The sequence below is a fragment of the Falco rusticolus genome, chromosome 1 (genome assembly GCF_015220075.1).
Source record: "Falco rusticolus isolate bFalRus1 chromosome 1, bFalRus1.pri, whole genome shotgun sequence".
In the NCBI taxonomy this organism is placed as follows: Eukaryota; Metazoa; Chordata; class Aves; order Falconiformes; family Falconidae; genus Falco; species Falco rusticolus.
The window spans coordinates 21,589,738-21,612,209 of record NC_051187.1 but is presented as its reverse complement, the minus strand read 5'-3'; the positions used below and the strand labels follow the sequence as shown (position 1 = coordinate 21,612,209).

General features: G+C 53.1%; 1 protein-coding gene across 4 annotated transcripts in view; it reads right to left on the bottom strand.

Moving 5' to 3' along the window:
- Positions 1–20,910, bottom strand: part of DTX2 (deltex E3 ubiquitin ligase 2) — a 39,329-nt gene extending 18,419 nt beyond the window's left edge. For all 4 annotated transcript variants that reach the window (XM_037375022.1, XM_037375023.1, XM_037375024.1 and 1 more), the window contains exons 1-3: positions 20,868–20,910; positions 15,599–15,993; positions 10,360–10,945 (exon numbers count right to left, since the gene is read on the bottom strand). In XM_037375022.1, the coding sequence (XP_037230919.1) occupies positions 10,360–10,945; positions 15,599–15,911 (899 nt within the window). In that variant the 5' untranslated portion in view covers positions 15,912–15,993; positions 20,868–20,910. The remainder of the gene's footprint in view (positions 1–10,359; positions 10,946–15,598; positions 15,994–20,867) is intronic.
- Positions 20,911–22,472: the final 1,562 nt, after the last annotated feature.

The window sequence follows — 22,472 nt, the reverse complement described above, 5'->3', positions numbered from 1 at the left end:
AGGAGTGCACTATTCCCTACTGAGTGCCAAGGCCCTGGATACATTAACAGGGATTAATTGCTCAGACAAGCCCCACCTGGGACCCCCACCTGTGCAGCCTTTGTCCACTGCTCCAGCAGCTACATTCAAGGAGTCCAGTCCTTGCCAGAGCTATCTAGTAGGTTTACTTATCTCCAAGGTGGACCTCAGACGTATGTTGTAGGTAGCTGTCTCCAGTCTCATCTCCTCCTAGCTGGATACTGGGTCTGGCTCATTTGTTTCCCCTTGTTGGGGTCTGTTGCTGGACCCTGCTGCCAGTCCCCTGCTCTGATCCTGTGATGCATCCCTGCTCTTGCTCCTCTACTGCAGAGCTTCCAACCCACACTACAACATGCTGTTGCACCAGCAGGTCTGTGGCAATGAGCACACAGCCAGCAGCTGCCAGGATACAGCAAAGTTAATCTTAAACATCCCAGGTGACTTCACCTCCAGCCAGCAAAACACCACTGACAACGGTGTGAGCCCCCCCATGCTGGATGAGAAGTTGCAGCTGTACGGATTGAAGGAAACAAGCATTATCAATCCCCTGCTGCTTTCCAGATGGGGACACTGAGGCAGAGAAAAGCACCCGAGCACCTGCAGGCCTGGGTTGAACAGAATCAAGCCCTGACTTTCCCTGTGCCTCCAAGGAGTTACTGCAAGATGTGGGAACAAGGAAGGAAAGACTGAAGGAGACTTAGAAGAGTTTAGCACCCACCTTCCTTTGCAAGTCAAAAGGATTTGGACATCAAACATCCCCTTTGGGTTCCTAACCTACTTGTTTTGGCAGTGTTTTCCAGCACTGGGAGCTGCACCTCAAGCTGGTTTGGGATATGTGGGCAGCCTAGGTCATGCAATTAGCTGACGGAAGGAGTCAGGATGGAAAGGGCGAGCAGCAGCATGAAAGCCAATGAAGGGAAAGCAAGCTGGATCCACACAAGCAGAACAGGAACATCTGAAATCCAACATGCTGGCACTGAGAAGCCACCCACAGACTCTGTCTCAGGTGCCACACGTGCCTAGGATGGATGCAGGCTCATGCACACCAGCTGCAGTTAATACACAGTGCATTCAGACAACCATCTCCAAGGGCTCTCCAAAATCATCAAACCTCTCCACCTTCTTAGGAATTCACAGAGACTAAGGTGGCAAGTGCCAAAAAAAGCATCACACAGGTCCCTCCTTTCAGCCTTGCTAAAATCTTTGTCCACATTTCCATGACAATGACCAGAGCTAAAAAGAGTGACACATGGCCCACCCTCACAACAGGGATGCATCCCCACCTCCCTCCTCTCCTACCTGCTGTGGTTTGAGATAGGTTCCCACATGGGTGCTGAGCTCCCTGAAGAACACCCTGGGCAGAACCCAGGGCTTGGTGTGGTGCTGACAGCCTGGCCAAGTGAGACCAGCTCTCCCAGGCACTTAAAAAGCTCTCCAGACTACAGAGATTTCCCTTCTGTCTCTTTCAAAGACTGTATTTTCCCCTCTGCTGCCCCCAATTTTGCAATGTCTTCAAATGATGCAACGGCTTGTTCTCGCTACAGCCCAATTCAAACCCACCAAATACAGTGGAAATCCTTCTCTCCGTTTCAAAAGGCTTTGAATCAGATGCAGTGACTCCTCTTTATGACTTTTCCTCTTTCGTGATTTAGCCTCTTTGTCACAGCTCTTCCTCAGGTACTTCCCTCCTTCTCTATCTCATGCCTTTGTTTCATGTCTGCTCCTACAAGCCTCTCCAGATGATGGCTAGTAGCGGGGCTGCTCCCTCTCCAGCTGCAGACAAGGAGGGTATTGAGGACCAGATAATGAAAAGGAACTGGAGAGACCTGCTCCCAAAATTCAGAGGCATCGGACCTCATCTCCCGACATCATCTCCCAACCTCCTCCAACTGAGCAGCCAAGACAACAGGGTGCCTGGGCACCCCTTCCACCCCAGTCTGTGACCCTGCACGTGTCTGAGACTGAAGAGCTTGTGCTTCATCACACCACGAAGCACAGCTGTTACTTTGGGTACCTGTGGAAGGTAAAAGAACACCAAAGCACGAAAGCTGAACCTTCTGCTCTGCCAGGAAAACAGACGGGCAGCAGGGGATCCCTCCAAAAGGCCAAGCACAGGGTCACAACCTGAGGCTGAAGAAAGCAAACTCGGAGCTGCCCTGGGAAGGGGATCATTGGTAACCACGCTTTGAGAAGACCAGCAGAGAAATTCTTCACTCTTCTGCATTGCAAGGTTCAAGTCACCCCAGAGCTACAGCTTCTACGAAGTTGTCCTGGTTTTGACTGGGATAGATTTAATTTTCTTCCCAGTAGTTGGTGCAGTGCTGCGTTTTGGATTTAGGGTGAGAATAGTGTTGATAACACACTGATGTTTTAGTTGTTGCTAAGCAGTGTTTACACTAAATCAGGGACTTTTCAGCTTCTCACGGCACCCTGCCAGCGAGCAGGCTGGGGGACACGGGGAGCTGGGAGGGGACACGGCTGGGACAGCTGACCCCAAATGACCCAAGGGATGTTCCATACCATATGACATCATGCTCAGCACATCAGCTAGGAAGAATGCTGCTTGGGAACTTGGCTGGGCATTGGTCAGCTGGTGGTCAGCAATTGCATTATGCATCACTTGTTTCGTATATTTCATTTTTTATTATTTTCCTTCCCTTTTCTGTCCTATTGAACTGTCTTTATCTCAACCCACAAATTTTACCTTTTTTCCATCCAATTCTCTCCCCCAGCCCACTGCAGGGGAGGAGAGCGAGCTGCCTGGCAGGTTAAACCACGACAGAAGTGAGAAGAGCCCTTGAGATCTGCAGAGGAAAATGAATAAGCAATTGAGGCACTTGCAAGCAATCAAGTTTTGGAAGCTGTGAGTGCACTGCAGATAAATTACTACCCATCAGCCAGGAAACAGTCACTGATCAGCTGCACTCCTGGTGTAAAGGCAAAGTGTGTCAGCTTTGACTGCTGGAGGCTTTAAGCCAACTGATGTGATGATGGAGAAACCAAATATTTCTTATTTCACACGGGCTACGCACACGCACATTCAGTTAGCAGCATTTCAGCTAACAATGTCGTAGGATGTGCTGACCCATCTGCTCAACACCACGTGAGTGTACCGGCACAGATGCAATCCCTTTTACATCTGCAGAAAGCCCAGACCTAAGGCGGATGAAATCAAGGGAAATCCACACTGCTCTGAGGTACACCTCTGTCACCACGCTGCCTGGGTAGATTTGCAGTCACAGGGCATGGGAGGAAGTGTTGCCACACTAAAAAAGGTGCAGAAACACTACTCAGAGCCTACCCTGGGCCTGAAGAGGGTTTGTTTTTTGGAGGAGGAAGGGGAAGAGGTAAAAAGGAAGGATGTTGCTGTTGTGGTATAACACAGGCTGTGTCTCGACTCCGAGCACAGGCTCACCAGCAGCATGAACAGACATATTTAGTCCATCAGCTCAGACTCAAACTACTCCAGTGTCGCCGTACCAGTGCTGGCTTCTCGGGAGACATGGAGCCAGGCGCGAGTGAGGTCCTGCGGATTTACACAAGCTGGGCTCAGTTAGGAGAAAACTTGATGCAGGCAGGCTGGTCGGGGGATGGGGGCTCTCAGGTAAGGGAGATCTGGAGAGCATCAGTGCAAGAGCAAGCACTGCAGTGCAGAGAGATGAGAGGGATTCACAGAGACAACTGCTCCTGCTGCCTCTGCTGCCCACAGACAAAATTTCTAACCACTCAGTGCCTTTGACTCCTAGCCAAACTTTCAGGCTGCGCTTGCAACACCTGAAAGTCAATGCCCAAACTCTCTGAACGTTTCCTGGTATCAGTTTCTCCTCCCTGTTCCAGTTTTGTCCTGCCATTTGCTGCAGCTCCTGCTCTCCCGCTGCTCTGTACACTGCAGAGTGCAACAGCATTCACCAGGTTGTGACGAAAGGGACACAAAATAAGATGCTATCCTCAAAGATTCAGCAAGAAGATCCTGGTAAGATTTCCCATCACCAGCTTCCCGGCAATCTGCTACCGGGGGGCAGACAGGGCAGACTGATATTTCAGCATGACAGAACCACTTGCTTCTCCAGAATTTCATGATACTGCAACACCAGTGAGACAGCAAAGCACAAGACCAGAGAGGAAGCACGGCATCCACGGCTGCTGCCACTCCAAACACTGGGCAGCCAGGTTTGAGCTGAGCATCACCTAAACCACACGTACACAATATTCCAATGGAGCAGAAGTGGGGAATTCTGTAACAAGTCACCCCTTCCACCTGATACAGCCCTTTCTTCCTTCCTCTCTCCCGGTACACCAGCCAGCAGGCCACATATTCCTGTACTGTGGCATCTTCATAGCCCTCTGGACCATAGCCAACGCTTCTCCTCCCACATCAGGGCTGCATCCAGCCCTGCCTCACATTAATACCAAGTGCTACCACAACACCTAAAGGTCTAACCATCCTCCCAGGGCTTACAATGACACTAATGACTACACAGCAGCTCCTTTCCTACCTTTCTTCTCAAGAAGATGCCGAAACCCAGACCAAATCCCTCTAAAGGAGGATCTTCTGGTGCACCACACACAGCCATGTGGATCTGTGGTTCTGCTCCTGGCACCAAGCATAAGAGATTCCCTCCTTCCCACTCAGGAAGAGTGCCCAGCAGCAGAACCACGCCAGCGAACAGGGCTGTGGGACAAGTCATAATGGGCCCAGCAGAACCAGCACAGAGCAGCGCCCCTCCTCACCCCCCAAGGAGCTCATGGGTATGCCTATCTATGGCAAAAGCTGAAAGATGCAAAGGAGGCAAGAGAAAAAGGAAAGGGCCTGCCCAGGTGTCACTTATTCCTGATTTCAGTGACACAGGTTCTGGTCCCTCAGTTACACCTCCTGGTCCTACAAAGCACTGACCGTGGGTCATTCCCCATGGGAGATATGGGGGTGCAGCACCAGACCCTTCTTAGGAACACAATACTGTAAGCATCCTTCCTCAGTTCCCAAGACCCGCTCCCCATGCTTTTAAACAAAATCCTTCACCCGCTCCCCAAGCTGCCTGCCTTAGTTGTAAGCACAACCTAGACCCGCACCCAAAGCTGCACAAGCTCAGAGGAGCCAGCATGGTACAGCAGGGTTTTGTCTGGCTGGGGCACCAATTAATATATCCCCCAGAAGATTGCTTCCTGCAGCTTTACTTGCTCATATTACAAGCAGGGCACTCCTTACAGTGTTTTAGGAGTGTCCTTCTATGTAATTAGCCAGCACTGGGGGTGGGGGGTGGGGGGGAGCAGAACAATGGGGTAGCTCTTGCGCCAGGGATGGATGCTTTCCCATACAGAGTGGGGAGGATCATGCCAGGAGGTGGCTGGGAGCCTGGGGAGCTGACCCCTGCCTCACTGATCCAGTTAACAGCGCTGATAGAAGCACACAACCCTTGCTGTGACATGCTCCATCTGCAGATTTCAGTGCCGTCAGTGAGAGGCCAGATTCATTAATTGCATTTAATACACGGGAGGAAGCTAATGCATGAAGCAGCAAAATAACTTGCCCACATCTATTTAATACATTAGCAGCACAGCCAAGGATATTAGCATCTGCTTAAGCCTTGGCGCTCCTCACTGAGTTTTCCAGCGACTTTGACCCTCTTTAGAGCATGGGGAAGTTAATCCTGCATTTTGAAGTGCTCCACCCTCTCTCACACCAACATCCACCCTCCAGCAAGCAGGAAATGTTTTTAATCACCGCCAATGCCACAAAAGCTCAGGCATGCCTGTGCTACCAACAGCCTGTACTGGGGGCTACTCCTGCCTGCCTATTAGAAATAACCGTCACAACCCCAACAGGGAGCTCAGCAGCTTTCCCGGATGAACTGCACCTCTTTCTCAGCCCTGCAGGAGAGACATTTGCTTCGGTGCTGCCATTTTTAGCTGTGTTTCCTGAAGAAACTGGGTGTACGCAATGGCACTGTCTCTCAGTCTCTCCCTAATAGCTTCTGAGCCCTTCTGCCAGTTGTAGCTCAGCCGGAGCCAGGTCATCCCTGCAAGCTTTGTGAAGATAAGCAGTTTTGTAAAAGCAAGTAATCTGCCAGGGCTGCTCTGGGGCCAAAGGCTGCGGGTTGAACATAACACAACCTTTATTAGACACCAGAGGATCCACCGTGGCCCACTGCTCCCTTCTCTTTGGTCTCTGAGCATGGGCCAGCACAGGAATTGCATATCACAGCTAAGATGAACGAGCAATACTGCCCGCTGGACACAGACAGAAACCCTTGGTGGGATAATTAGTGCAGGATAATTAGTGCTTCATCTTTATCTCCACAAAGGCCACACTATTTGATGATGCAGGAGGAGATGCAGGAGGGGAGAGGGCAGTGACTGCAAGGGAAGGGGAACGAACCACCATGCCATGCCAAGTCCAGCTAAGGGGGAAGATGGGGAACCTAGGGAGTAAAATAACGCAGGAATGTTCTGGGCTTAGGAATTAAATGAAACACATTGTTAGAGTTTTCTACTCAGGTTTCCCCTAATTCACAGAAATTAGAGTATTTTCTGCTGGAACATGGGTTTCACGAGGCTGAAACTGTAACCCCAGCCAGGAGCAATTACACCAACCCAGTGGCATTTCCGACTCAAACCCAGCACGGGGGTGACAGGGGAAAAGCCATCTCAAGCTGTCAGCTGGTGCTGAAAAAGTCCCAGCACTGTACTGGGAGACAGATTGCCCCATTACATGCATTTGTCTGTCTGGCAGAGAGAAAGGAGAACACCCCTGGCAAAATTAATCCCAAAGCACTGAAGACCCAGACATTGTCCATCATCCCCAAAGAGCCACCAACGCACATCTTTGTTCTGCCCTTCTCTGGGGTCCGTTTGGGTGAGCCCCCAGCTGCTGCCACCCTCGGAGCTCAGCACACAGCCACAGGCTGGATCTGCCATCCGCACACGCTCCTGCAGTGGGTATGGGAGACAGACAGATACATCTAGTGGAAAACACTGGTGTTAATGAACAGAAAGCGGGTTGTAGAGATGAAGATGGCTCCTAACATCCTGCCTGCAAAATCACCTCCCCAACAAGCCTGTAGCCAGGCAATTGCCCAGCAGCATCCCCACATCTGGGCCAAGCTTGGGCTCCACCAAGGGTTCATATCACACTCACCATGGCAAACCCGGGCAGCGTACCCATGCTCAGGGCACACTTACACCCCAGCAAGGACAGAGCCAGGAGACTGAGGAGCAAGGCTCACAACGGGGGGGGGGGGGGCAGGGTTCGCACAGAGGGTGTGTCTGTCACACAAGTCTGCCGGCACTTGCACACTCATTTCCAAGTGCCCCAAGAGCTGCCACCTTCCCCGAGTGGCATGTTCTGCCGTCCCCAGCAAAGATTTAACCGTACCATCCTTTTGCATCCTCCCCAAAAAAAAGCTGGCTTAGCCAGGGATTATTGCCAAGATACCAGCCACCTCACTCACCCCTTGCACACCACCAACAGCTGCAAAACAGGATGCAACAGCCAGACCTCGACCAGCCATGGCATTGCTCATCCACAGCCAACACTGCCACCGGTACCGCAGCAGTCCCGGTGCTCTGGGGGGGCTCTGCCCTCTGCTGCTGTCCCCAGGCTGGCTGTCATGGAGGGGCCCAGATGTTCCTGCCACAAAAGACACCTTCAGCAGTACTCCAGAAGGGACAGAGCTGGAGCAGCTGAGCGGGGAGTGTGGGGACATATGCCAGTCCTGGAGGGCTGTTGCATTAACCCAGCACAAGCTCTGACAGCACTCACCTGTTGGAGGGGTTAACCAGCTGCAGACAGCTGTCCTGGCACCCCTGGGACCCAGCCCAGCCGTTGCCACAGCAATGTCCTCCCCAGCACCCTGGCTAGGCATCTCCAGGTCTCCTCCTGGCTGTCCCTCTCCTCCCAGTCAGCATCACCTGGGCTGTGGGCTCATTTCACAGTAAGGAGCCTGTGCCACCCCTCCCTGAACATCTCTCCTATTGTCTCAGGACAGCCTGTCCCCCCCCAGAAGTAGCCTACGACATCCTGATCAGCCCCAGACAGGCTTGGAGGGCAACTGCTGCAGCATTTGGCTCTTTGTTTTTAAGTTTTCCCACCCCGAGAGTCACTTTGCAAATCACGCTGAGGCTCTAGGGAAGGACAAGAGCTTGAGGCAGCCTGCCAGCCCCACACACTGACCAGCAGCAGCTCCTGTGAGAGGGGGAATTTGGCAGCTTCTTCAAGAGACAGCAAGAGCCTTACTTGGGGCTCCTGCAGGTAGTACTGAGCTCTGATTTGCAGCCCTATTAGAAGGCAACTGGAACAGCCAAGTACTGCAGATACTTAAAATGCCATGAAAAATCACCAGGTGCAAAGAAAGCACCAGAAAAAGACTGTGAGAAAGAAGAACAGGATGCAAGAAGTCATTTCACTCAGATGACTCTCAAGAGGGAAAGTCCTGATATGACACTAAGGAAAATATCTCAAGATTTACCATCTCGTTTAAAATACAAACGAGATTTAAAATCAGACTCAAACCCCTGTGCCTCATGTAATTAGCAGAATGTGCTTTCAACACCCTTCTGTATTTCTTATCTCTGTTGTTACTCAGGGTATCTTGGACAGGTAAATCCACGCTGGCAAGTTCCCCTTCAGCTTCTCAGGTGCTCACAGTGGTTCAGCATTTTGGGTTTTTTTTACATATATATTATTTATGTGTTTATAAATGTGTATACTGCTCGGTACACTTCCATCTGTTTAGAAACAGAGGGAGCAGTCAGACCCCCCCTTGCCTGGCCCTCAGTTTAATGCCAGCAGATACTCAGTGCAAGTATTACCACAGACAGGTCACAAAGACCTCGGCTAGCAAAGGCTTGCACACAGAAGGAGCTAAGACCCTGAAAGTCCATTGGGAGCTATCTGGCTTGGTTTGGGTGTCCAGGCTTCACAGAAGCCATCCCACAGCAATGCAGAAGGGAGTGCCCCACTTTGCAAGGGTGACACTGACCTCCTCCAGCCCCCAAACCCCCACTCCAGCCCACAGGGGATGACTGCTTGGCCCAGCAGCTCACACCACGCAGAGGAGCCGAGCTGTCAGACCACAAGGCTCTGCTTTTCATTTAGCTGGCAATAGCCAAGAGGCCTGAAGAGAAGTGAAGGCCTTCCTCCCACACCAGTAAGGTGCAAACAGAGCCCTCCATCTCCAGCCACTCACGGACAAGAGCTGAAATCCTAGGCTGCAAGATGCACCCCAGTTTCAGCCCTGTCAGAGAAGGGCCACGCTGAAAACAGATCAGCAGCCAGCACAGGTGATCCACCTGTACAAGCTGGAGCACGTGAAGGGTGACAGCTCAAAAAACTGAGGAACACTAGACCTCAGCTAGCACCGCAAAAACTGCCAGTCCTTCCTTCAAAGTAACTAGCTCCCTGCAGAGAGCCAGAGCCAGCCCAAGCACCTGCTCAGGAGAAGGTCACTGAAAAAAGATGAAGGGAAAGGATATAGCAAAACCCTCACAAGGCAAGGCTTGTCACTTACAGTCCTACTTATGCTTGCAGTTCCCCAGCATCACAACTGCGAAGCCCCACGGGATGTGCAAAATGAACCTCTTCCGTGATTATCCAGTGGCATCTCAACTCTGCACCAGCATTTAGCCTGACAAATAGTCTAGACGCTACTCAAATTGCCAGTGTCACCCCACTGATCTCAGAGAGAAAGGGATCAATATGGTTGAAGGAATCAAAGGAAGGGAAAAGTAAGTTACTGATTTGGTTTTCTAAACATCTTCAAAATGGATTTAAAAAACCCTTGATCTACATCTTTGGGTTTCGGCATTTTTTTGTGCTCGTTGACCTTAAAAACATCCATCACAGACTTCTCGACTTTGTCAGAGAATTCACGAGGTCTCAGCCACATGCAGCCGAGTCCTGTGGTGCTTCCTTGAAGTGGAAGAGCTCTGACACAGAGCAGCTTTCCCCTGTTTACTGCATACTTCGAAGTACATAAGGGTGTTCTTAAGTCCCCTTTTCATTCACTCAGTCCCCCTCAAAGCTGGTTTTAAGTGTAACTTGAAATAAAAGCAATCACTATTGACTTTCTCAGACCTGCAAAATCTCAACCTGATTCCTTTCTCCAGTAGTTCAGGGAGACTAGTAGACAGGGACTATATTTCAAGCAGGAGCAAAGAAGGGGAAGCAGAGGAGAAGCCTTTTCATCCACTGTACTGGACACAGAGGCACAAGCTTCTCTCTCCTTCTAGAAAAGACTCTTGTGAAGTCCTCCGGGACAGAGAAGCTCCTAGATAATGAAGACCTGAGCACAGCAGGTCTCTTGGACACATGTATAGTAATTAAAGATGAATTAGGGTCTGTACCTGACTCCGTTAGATGCAGACAGTCCTGTGCTGGGACCCCCAGCTTGAGGCAAAGCCCAGGTGCTCTGTGCATTGAGTCTCGGTGTTGACCTTGCTCCAGACAAAGTCGGTTTGTTATAGGGCACAAAGCCAACGCTGGAAGAACTGACTGACGCTGTCCTACTGGAAACCTGGTGAGTAGTGGAAGAGTTGGGAAAGTTTATCATGGAGTGGCGGTAGCGTGTGGTGATGGGACCAGTCCCACTGTTTAGCCAGCACTGCTGGCAAGAACAAGCTACCCCCGTGTGAAGGGGTGCCGGGGAGGCCGTCACTGGGTACGGGGCGTCCAAGCGCCTCTGAACGCTGCGGCGGAACCTCGTGGTCTTGTTGGTCTGGACTTGAGCCACGAAGTCAACTTCGTAGTTGTAGCCCAAGGGTCCGAGATCTACTCGCTGGTGATTCGTGGCACGGGCTTGCTCCAGGAACACGCAGACGTTCATCTCATAGGGGGACCACCCGCCTTCATCGTTCTGCCACTCCCAGATGATGCCCTGCCCGGCAGCAGAGTCCCCGGGGAAGAGGTGCCTGCGGACAGCCCGCATCGTCCCTATGTGGGGAGAGGGAGGGGAAATAAATAAAATCATTTTGTGAGCAAAGAATTGAGGGGCACATTGTCTCAGGGATATGTTTCTGCACAGATACACGGCATCTACATCAGGGTGGCCTTCCTCACTTCTCCCCCAACAGGGGCACCACCAGACTTTCTCTTCCTGACAGGGCTGGGTTTGCTCATGAAGCTTAGAGAAATGCAATACCCCCTAGATCCCTGTCCCTCTGCCAAATCTGATTGTGGGCTGGCAGCAGGTTCAAAAGCTGCTGGGAGGAAGGGTGGGAAAGGAGGGAAGGAGAAAAGATGCAGAGACAGACACACCCAAGCACAAAGGCACAGCAATCACATATGCCTTCCTGACAAAAAAAAAAAAGTAAAAAAACCCCCACCACTCCCACAGCCTTGACAACAAGAGTAACTATAGAGACAGGACACCATCGGGAAGTGCTTTGCCATAGAGCTTAAGGGGTTGAACATGCACTTGGCTACACAAAGGGCTGGGCAATTTTGCTCTAGGAGGACCAGGTGACTTGACTTTGGAGAGGGGACAAGACAGGGCCAGCTTCTCCAGGCTCCTGACTGCTGGGAGACATAATAAGACTAGAGAGGAGAAGACAACAAAGTAATTTGGAAACTGGAGAGAGCAGCCGTTCAGGCAAAGGAAGAGACATGAAAGCAGACACTTACTCCTGCACGGCCACTCAACAGCAGGAGCTCAGAACCCCCTGGAAGCCTGGCGCTCCAGGATGACTTCGCTCCTAGTTACTTTATTCCTTTCTTTAAAAAAGAAAAAGCCTAATGAGAGGGAGGTAAGCCACCCAACAGGACAGAAGCTGTGCAGCCTCTGCAAAAACAGGTTCCTGAAGCAGGCTCAAATCTGCTGCTGCTGGGAAAATCCTCAGCAACACTCACTCTGCACCGAGAAAGAGAAGCGAGGAAACGCTGCCGGGCAAACAAGTCTGGGGATGCAGGCAGGTGGGGGTGAACAGGAGTGCAGCAAGTCATTATGACACCAGAGCTGTTCAGAGAAGATCAGCACCAGGAGGAAAAAGATAAAACAAAGCCTCTAAAGAGGTCATGAGAGTTATGACACTATGCTCCAGGACCCCAGGTGAAAACACATGTGTTTAGAAGTATCCACACCTAAAGCCTGCAGAGAAGTTCCCCAGGATATTGCTGGTGGTTCCGTGGGGGGCAGGCAACCCAAGCAAGCTTTATGACCAACAAGCACACCCCAAGGTAGAGGGAGGACAGCCCACGTGGGACTCCACGCTGCCAAAACCCAATTGCTATGCTACCTGTGCTCAGGCTCTGGCTGGCTGAATGCTGGCTCAAGTAGCTCTGCCTCACACTGCCGTTATCTCTAGCCCTCAGCGCTGGGCTTGCAGAAACTACCAGGACTTGACTCAAACCATAAGGGCATTAACTGCCACCTCAGTGCTTGACAGCACAGAAGTCACATCTCCGCTCCCATCACACTCTCAGGCTTCTTTCTTTGTAAATGGTGCTGGTAGTTTCTGCACAGCGCTTCGGTGGTCAGACCATAACGAGACCCTGTGCTGGGGTGCAGACACATCCTGCGTGTCACTGCAGAAACTACATCAGTAAAGACAGACCTGAGCTCTGGAGCAGACAAAGGCTGAGGCTCTCTCAAAGGCAGGAATGGTACAACTTGTGTTTCTGCTAGGGACTGTTCATCTGCAGGGGATGAACAGCCAGGAAAGGTCCAGCATTTGCTCCCAACCTGCTGCTCCAGCAGCCAGAGCAGCACCAAGTGTCTGCCTATCGCAGAGCAGCACTCTCCAGTGACCACCCAACAGACATCTCATCAGCACACCTAAGAAGCTACTAGCAGCCAGGGAAACACAGCAACCTCCCCTCTAAGAACTGGGGTTGAACCCTGAAAACTCAACAACAAAACCCAGGGATTCCTGTGGGACAAGACCTTCCTCTGGCAGAAGTCAGGGCAGAAGGTATCCGCAGAACCAAAGCAGCCTTCCCCAGCCAGGAATCGACACCTTACATGGGAAAGCAGATGAAACAGCCAAAAGCAAACTCTAGTGATGGACTGCTCCTATCCAGTGCCTGCCAAGTTTTAGAAACACAAACCTATGGCCTCAACAGGTGGACAACATCAGGGGTAACCCCCTGAGCAGATGAGCAGGTACGAGACTGAGCTGGAAGTGAGATGGTGAGAAATGCGCTACACTTAAGAGAAGAACACAGGGAACACACGGCTAAAGCAAGGTGTCATGAAACACACAGCGGAACACGTCTCAGAGGAGATGAGCAAGCCTGCCCCTGCTCCGTTGGCAGGTCAGAAGCTACAAGCAGCACAGAGAGGACTTGAGCAGTTTGCAAGCAACCTGTCTTTTAAAGACAGCATTAACACCCCCAAAGAGCAGCAGGGAGAAGAGCTTTTAGAAGTCAATAACAAGACCAAAGCCATGCACTTGGAAAACATCCCCATTCCCCCAGGCTGGCAGGGAAACTGGCATTCCTCTCCAGGGTGGGCAAACAGCTGTGGTGAGAGGACAGCTCCTGCTGCTCCCTTGCATTCACTCCCAGCTAATCTGCTTGAACCAGCAGCTGAAGCTCACAGCTAATCCTGCCCCCACAATTCCCCTGCACAGCTGTCATTCCCGTTGGTGGGGATACTGGTCCCGTTAACACTGGCTTCCTGTTATTCTCCCTGGCTTCCTTTGAAGAGCCTATTTGTCTGTCTAATAGCTAATGAGCAGAATACAACAGCCTATTTTTTGCTCTGTTTAAAGATTTTTCATGGGGATGTTTCCTGCAGAGATTCTTTTCTCTAGCACATGACAAAGGTCAGCTGGCTGCTTGCTCAGAAAGGCTCACATTCAAGGGAAAGCCCTGCAGAGAGGAAAAGCTTTGCTTCGAACTGGGCCATTAAAAGGGGATATGAGAGCATTTCCAATAGTCACGTTGCAGAGCACGCAGGTACTTGTGGAGAGAGGCGTTCAGACCTGGCCACTGTGATCAGCATCCCTCCGGATCAGTGGGAAACACTGCAGGAGCACTGTGAAGTGGAATCAGCCTTTTTGTTATTGACAACTCAACCACAGATCTCACCCAAGGGAAGATAAGATCATGCTAGCCAACACCTTTTCCAAAATTGTATCAGACTGTCCTCCAGACACAACCCACTCCGAACCACCCTGCGATGGACTGTATTAGCTAGGTGTTTTGCGATCTTTCACAAGAGATACAGGACCTCCAAAGGGAGGTGCTCCACTCATGAAGGAGGATGTCCCATTCACACTAGGACACATCTTCCACCCTCCCACAAGCACTTTGCTCACCCTCACCAAATCGGGTCATTTCCTGAGAAGGAACAGCCTGGGGCTGCTGCCCATGTGTTGGAGCACAAGGCAAGAGGCTGGAAGGCTCCTTTAGAAGTTTGGTGTGAAGAAAACAGGAAAAAAATGGCCACTGGTGCCAGCTCTGGTGGTCCATGCTGTATTGCTCAAAGCCACAACCTCAGCAAGGCTTCCAGATGCTCAAACAGGTTATGCTGAGCAGACCTGACAAGGCACTCGGCTAAGAAAGCTCCTCAGCCAGGACACCACTAGAAAAGCTAACCCTGAAGTCACTGAATCAGAATAAAAACATGGATGCAGCTGTGATGACCACTGGCTTTTGCTCCAACCACTTCTCTTTTCCTGTAGGAACTGCCCAACCCTGCAGCTGATTCAAGATATTGCTCACTTATTGCTTCGATTGGCAAGAACCAGCACACTGCCCATCTCTAAAGCTTGGGGTGATGCTTGACTGCGTCCTGGGGTGATGGGAGAGATGTTGCTGAAGGAGAAACAGATGCATGGCGAATTGTCCAAAGCAGCTATTCATTCAGGGTGTGTAACTGGGATCTCCCTGGATTTTCCAGAGGATAAAAGCATGCATTCCACTCTTGCCCCCTTTCTAGCTACAGCTGCTGAGCACATCTGGAGCAAAAGAGGGTAGGAGTCACCTTGGCAAATTCTGAGCTACTAGCCTTAGTGACCCCAAGAGAGACAAGATGAGAATGAAAACTGGGTTTCAATCCTGCTATCAAACCCTCCCTGGGAGGAAGCAAGCCAGCCTCGTGTAGCACAAGTGCAGGGAATATTCCGCTGCAGCATTATGGCGTTGTGCGGGGGCTGCAGGCTTTCGCAAAGCAGCTTGCGCAGGGCGGCATGCCAAGGTAAAGCAGCTGGCACTCCAGTTGCAGAGGGAACAAGGGATTCAAACGGGAGGGTTTAAATTGTAAAAAGGCCTTTTTACATGAATGGTCTTGAATGGATGTGGGTGGGGGCAGGAAGAAAGTTTTCCAGCTCTGAGGGCTGTGGCTCACAAGCTCTGAGCTCCAGGGGTCCTACGATGGGGCTTCCTAAGAGATCACGGCCGCATGCCTGCACCCAGCCCCACAGATTCACGCCAGCCAACATAGATTTTCTCACGTGCTAACATGCTGGGCAGCAGACAGCCCCGGGAGAGAAGCAGACACGCCACCCCTCAGAAAACTGCCCAGCAGTGGCAGCAGACAACAGAGCTTTCTAGAGCTCTCCGACACAGCACAATTCCCCACTTATCTCCAAGCACACAAGCAGCCCCATCAAAACCCCAGCACGGGTAGGGAAGCTCCCTTACCTGTATCCTGCCGGAACTGTGTCAAACTTGGGATGTCGATGACGTAGGGGGCCAAGACAGGGTCTGCATGTCCCAAAGGGATGCTGCTGACAAGTCCCGACCCCGAACGTCGGCCCTTCTGCTGAGAGGCCTGAAAAACCTGTTCAATGTAGCTGCAGACATTCCCTCGGTATGGCCTCCACCTGCCAAATTCATCCTGCCATTCCCACACTGCCACTGCCGTGGAAGTGGAATTGCTGCTGTGCCCTGGGGCAGAACTGGGAAGTCCGGATGGCCCGGCTGAACTGCTTCCTGCTCCCTGAGCTGCTGCCATGTTCCTCCCTGAGGTCTGGGGACGCCGCGATGGGAAGCAGCAGCTGCGCTGGCTGGCCTTAAACCATTTTCTTCTGGGGGACCTGCAGCAAGAAACAAAGAGAGCATAGGAGCTGAGAACGATGCCCCACATCCACCCCACCCTGCATCGCTATCACACGAGCCATTTAAGAGGGGGAAACAAGCTCAGCCTTTCACAGAAGATGCTTGCTATGCATTTAGGAGACTACAGAGAAGTGGACTGGCCTCAAAACCCTCTGGTCAAGGGCAAATGAGGTACCACCACCCACTCCCTCCCAATGCTAGCAACTTTTCTTGCTAAATTAGAGCAAAAATGCTTTTGAGAGACTCTGCTTCCTATGGTCTGCAGCACCAAATACCACATGAGTTGCTGCAGATCCACACAAAACCAGCCCAGAGCCACTGCTGATCTGCGCCAGGCAGATCAGTAAGCCCTGACCCGAGTTCTGATGCTCACTAGCCAGGAGTGTGCCAGGGCAAGCAGCCACTCTGCAGCCCTCCCCACCCACACTCAGTGCCACTCCTGGCAGCATTATGAGCTGCCAGCTTGTGAGCTGGAGCTCCTCAAGCACTTGTACGAATTACTTCATACACATGTGGGTCCTGAACTCCTCCCTGATCTGAGCTCCAGGGCTACATTATCAGCTTCATTCAGGCTTCTGACCATTCAGTTTTGATCCAGGATCAGTCCCTTGACTCCTGTGAAGTGTTATATATGCAGACAAAGCCAAAAGACAATTCTTTACGCAGTCTGCACATCACAGTAATACAGACGTTGAGTGTGGTCTGAGTGAAGAATGGATGAGGAGTACAGAAGCACTAGGAGGAACACAGAGTGGAATAAACAGCCTGTGCTAAGGGCAGCGATTTAGCAGGTCCTCAAGATCCCAGCACACCTAGCTGCATATTTTCAGGTGGGAAAACAAGGAACATCTTGAAACAAGGGATAATCTGCATCAAGAAAGACTCAAGCCATTAAAAGATGATTTGGGGAAGAACAGAGAATGGCATAGGAGCCTTAAGACATACACATAAAGACAAAAAGGCCAGTGAATTTAATCCTAACTACTCACAGAGACAGGATGCAGAGACAAAAGGCCACCACTCTTAGCCGCCAAGGGATGTCAAAAAGCAGACCCAAAGCCATCAAGTGGCCACCAAGCTGTCCCAGAGACACCAAAGGCCTGATATTTGGCATTCTTTCACTGCTGTGTCATTTAAAGGAATCCTGTCCAGACCATCTGGACACATGTGCCTCGGTGCCCGAATGCTGGACAACCACTTGGAGATCCCCGTGTTGGTGCTCATGAGAGAAGCGGGTATGACTGTGAACAAGTGAAATTCATTTTGTTTTAAAATAAAGTTGCCTTCTCCTTCCTAAGGTCTCACATCATTGATTGCTCGCTTAACTCCCAGCACTCAGCAGGGAGCTATGAGCTTCCTTCCCATCAAATGGAAAAGTTCAGGTCTCCCAAGAGGCAGAGCAGCAGTGGGTGGCTTCCACTGGAGGATGCCATCTGCACGGAGAATGACATCCCTGCCGGATGGGGGAAGATCCCACGCTCCATGGAGCATCCCATCCATCATGCTTGCGTGGCTTGCTAGCTTAAAAAAAGAAAAAGAGCGAGCGAAGAACAGACACGCCCACACGTCTGCATTTATAAGAGGAAAGCAACACTTTCTCCAGGAATTCATTGTAAATTAGTTTATGAGCTGCTCTGAGATTTTTACAGAACACCCCCAGATCAACCAGTGTTGGTGCCAAACTGCTCCAGATCACTAAGACCCTGGTCTCTGCAACCAATCTTTTCCACCCAATTCTCTCTTCCCTAATGCACCAAGGACAGTTATTTTACTGCTCAAACCAGTGAATTAAAACCTGAGGTGACAAACTCAACACCTGCCTCTGCCAGTTCTTTTTATGGCAGATTTCACACCGACACCTCAGGGACCACCAGCATGACCACGCTCAGCTCAGGCTAGCATGAGTCAAAGCAGGGCTGCAGGGTTTTCTGTCCTACCCACCTGCACAAGGTGCCCTGAACCCCAAAGAGAGAACCAACACCTTTCCCCCCCAAAGCTGCTGTTGCCAAATATTCATCTGTACATCCTACAGCCATAAGCAGAGGGAGGCTGTTGGAGGGAGTTAGCATTTGTTTTCCTTCCTTTTTGAAACACGGCAGCAGGAAATGGGAAAAAAAAAAAAAGCGCATCCCAGTGGAAAAGCCACCTCCCTCACATATCACTTTGCACGCACTGGGATGGTGTCTTAGAACAGCTGCGTGACCAAAGCCTATCGCTCACCCCCTCGGATGGCAGCGATGCTTTGAGTCCTGGACCACACGCATAGGTACCCAGCCTGGCTGCACGCGAGTGTCGCGTGCTCCGACATTCACTTCCCCATCAGAATGGAAAAATATTTCCTGTGCTGGGACTGCTAGTCCAAAGGAGGAGCAAGGGGCGTATTTCAGCCTCCTGCCAGTTCTCGCTGTTGAACGCTGCTCGAGCCAGCAGCTGCTTGCATGGACTGGGAAGCGAGGAATGCAGGAGAGCTTCAGTAAGCCAAAATTACACGAATCCCTGAGTTAAGGCAAACAAGAGAAAGAAAAAGCCTGAAGTTGTAGTCCCTCTCCAGGAATTCAACAGCACACAAATATTAAAGCAGAGACATTCAATAGCAGAGCCGCTCATACAGTTTTCAGCCTTACCCTCCTTGGGCTGCTGTGTGTGTTACATCAAGGCAATACGGGTTTGTGAATGCAGCTAGCAGAGCTGTATAGAGAGGGCTGGCTGCGGCTTGGGCTGCCTTACACAGCCCACTTCCCCAGCACTACATTTTGGATGCTAGCAGCAGCAGTTCAGCTGCACTAGCTCCTTCACGCTGGCTCTGTCCTGAAAGGATCAGCAGCCCAGAGGGAGCAGCTACACGTCTTTGCTAAAATCCCATGGACTTCACCTTGATCTTTAAAAATGCCTTGAAAAGCTAAAAAGTCATACCAAGCCCTAAAAAGCTAGGTTTATTCAGCAAACAGTCCTGGCTTCAATTAGAAATCCTATGGGCCATCTTGCCCCAAATGAAAACAAAACCCTGACTACTTGAGGTACAAACTTAAATATACCTCCTAAGTGGAGGGTGGTTGGCTGGAAATTTGTAACATGGGCTCTGATCTTGAATTTGGATTTGTTTGGTTGGATCTTTATGCCTCAGCAGAACCTCTCAAACATTTGCCCACGTGGCTTTAATCGGGGACTTGGACAGGAGAAGAACTGGGTGCATTTCAGCTGTGTTTCCCAGTAGATTCACTGCCTGCTCCTCAAGCTCCAGCAAGCGGTGGTGAGAAAGCTGGGGAGGGGCAAGTGGGAATTAAAGCATTTGAAAGACATGTTTAATTCTCAAACCTGTTCTACTTTCAGAAAGCAGAATTTTCTTTCACTTTAAATGCAGGATCTTAAAATTCATGGGTCTGAGATGATTTCTAAAAATGCCAAGTTCCTTTTTAAGTTTCTAAACTGAAATTGCCAGTGCTGATAGAAGTTTATGTGGTATGCTAGCTTGTACCTGGAAAAGAAAAGGCCTCAGGAACCCTTGAGCCGGGCTGCATTAAAAAAATTAGAAGTCAACAGACTGGTAAAACAAAGTCTTTTTAGCAAGTTGCTCAGAAAAGAAGGTGCCCAGGAGGGATCTGTTAATCACCACTAACACCACATAAGAGACTGGACAGGGAGGGCTGCAAAGAGCCCAGGAGACAAGATTACACAGGATTAGGGGAGCACAGAGAGCACGGGGAGGTGGTGGGGCTACAGTGAGCCTGTGACCCCACGCAGGGTATGCGAGTGGAGCAGCATTACAGGTGCCCAGTGCCACCCTGACCCCAAACCACCCAGCCAGGGCCCGCCCCCCCCCCATCATCATCATCTGCTCTGCAGCTCTGGGCCAAGCTCAACCCCAGCTGCAAACACAGCGATGCAACAGGGTTTGATGCTCTGGCCAGGTAACTTGCACCTAAAGGCATCGTGCTGTCCACCAGCCCCCAGCACCGGGGGCTGCAACAACCTGGGGGGGTGGGGAGGAGGATAGGGCCGGGCAGTACAGAGGCGGCAGCAGTAACTCCCAACCCCACTGATCCGTCTGCCCTGGGAAGACTCCTGCCTTCTCCCAGCCTTTGCTCACCCTGGCTACGCTGCCTCGACGGCCAAAAAAAGAGCAGAAATAAAGCCCAGGCGCTGCAAACCCGGCCTCCTGCCACCCCCGACGGCCTTCGGGTGGGACCCCCTCGGAGGTGACAGCCCGGGCGGCAGCCGAGGCGGAACAAAGCGCCCGGTGGAGCTCCGCGGAGGGGCTGGGGGCCGGCACGGGTGCAGAGCACAGCCGGGGGGGAGGGGACCCCCCAGCGGCCCGCAGCGCCCCCGGCCCAGGCCCCCGGCACCGCCGCAGGCCGGGCGCTGTGAGAAGCCCCCTTGCTAGAGGGGGGCTGGCCGGGGGGCTCCCCAGGGCTTCGCCTCGCCCCGGGAGGGGCCCCCGCGCCTGCAGCCGGGCTCAGGGAAGGGCAAAGCCCGGGGCCACCCGGCCGCGGGGGTCAGCCCGGCCCCGGAGCGTCCCGCAGCCCCACCACGTCTCCCCCTCCGTCCCCCTCCCACCTCCAGCGCCCTCCCCGGCGCCACCACGGGCTCTGCAGGCACCGGGGGGGTCGTCTGGGCGGCACCGGCCCCCCCCGGCCCGCAGGGAAGGCCCGGCCCGCGCCCCCCGCACCTCGTCCGCTGCCCCGAGCGGACTGGAGCGGCCCGGGCAGGGCGAGCTGCGCCCGGCGGCCGTGCGTCGGTACCGGCCGCTCGTAGCCGGGAAAGGCCCCTGCCGGCCGGCCCGGGCCCCGCGCCCCACAGGGAAGGGGCCCGGCCCGGCCCGGCCCCGCGCCCCCCGCCCCAGCGCGCCCCTCACCCGAATCCGGCGGCGGCGGCGCTGCCGCTCCCCGGCCCGCGGCGGCGGGAGGCCCTGCGCGTGCGCGCGCGCGGCCGCCTGGGGGATGTAGTGCGGGGGCGGGGCGGGCGGTGCCGGGGGCGGGGCCTCGGCTGCGCGGGGCGGGGGCGGGGCACCGCCCCTCGGGGGGGGGGTGCCGGGGGGGGACACCGTCACTGTGGGGTGCCGGGAGGGGCACCGTCACTGTGGGGTGCCGGGAGGGCACCGGGGGTCACCGTCACTGTGGGGTGCCGGGGGGTGGGCACCGGGGGGCACCGTCACTGTGGGGTGCCGGGGGGGGGGCACCGGGGGGCACCGTCACTGTGGGGTGCCGGGGGGAGGGCACCGGGGGGCACCGTCACTGTGGGGTGCCGGGGGGGGGGCATCGGGGTGGTGGTGTGTGTGTGTGACTGTGTGTGCGCGTTTCTAAGTGTGTGCAGCCAGTGTGTGAGATGGCACGGAGCTGCGTGTGCCCCCCTGGAGTCCCCCCCAGGCTTCCCCCGGCGTGGGGGGCAGAGCCATGCCCCCTGCGCTCCCCCACGTCCCAGGGTGCTGCTGGCACCTGGAGGCAGCGTCACCCCTTGTGCAGCACAGGGACCCACCACCCCGGGGCCATGCCAGGCGTGGAGTCCATCACCCAGGCACCTGGGGACACGCGGGTGCCCATCGCTGCCGTGTCCCCCTTCAGCCCCACAAAGCCTGGGCACCCCCCGGGCCCAGCAAGGAAGCTTGGCTGCAGAGGCGATGCCCGCGGGTGGCCGGGCAGGGCTGGGATAAGCCATGGAAGAAGAAGATCGCCTGCTGGATTAAAGGACTTTTTAAAACCTATTTTTACTGTCAAGGAGAGAAACGAAGAGAGAAGGAGCTTTCTGGCTTCCAGAGGTCTGCAAACGGAGCCGAGCACCAGGAGGCTGCCATGTCTCCACCGAAAATACCGGCAATGTAAGCCGTGCGCTTGGCAGCGACGGTACACGGTTAGGAGCAAAGAGCAGGAGCTGGCGTGGCCTTGCCCTTCCTTGCCTTTCAGCTTTGCAGATTTATTTTGATGCCTTTTGTTAAAACATCGCTCACACAACGAGGGAGGTGTTGGTGCCGATGGTCAACACTTGACACCCAGCCCCTGCTCTCCCCCATGCCCTCTCCCCCATGGGTTTCTCTCTCACACCACTGCTCCACTGCGACTTTTGGATTTTTGCGTGCAGCAAGGCAGAGCAGAGCAGGGAGCAGCGTGTATCCCGCTCCAGCGTGGAATACAGGCTCTGGGTTTCCCTGGGACCTGTGGCACTGGGGTCTGCTCCTGCAGCTCTGCACTATCTTGGCTCCAGGATACAGAATTTGGTCCTTTTTGAAAAACATTGGACACAGGTACGCTCCCGGCATTGTTAATTCTATCCCCATGGTTCAGCAGGGCTTGTGACACCTACGTCTCGTTAGAGGTGCAGCCTCTAATGAAGCTTAACACCTCTGGATGTCATCTGGGGGAGCTGCTTTCTACACCCTGACTCATCCTGGTGGGGGTGATGTGTGACTGCTGGGGGGCTGCGACCCCCCAAACTGGATTCGCCCGGGGATTGATCAGATGCTCAG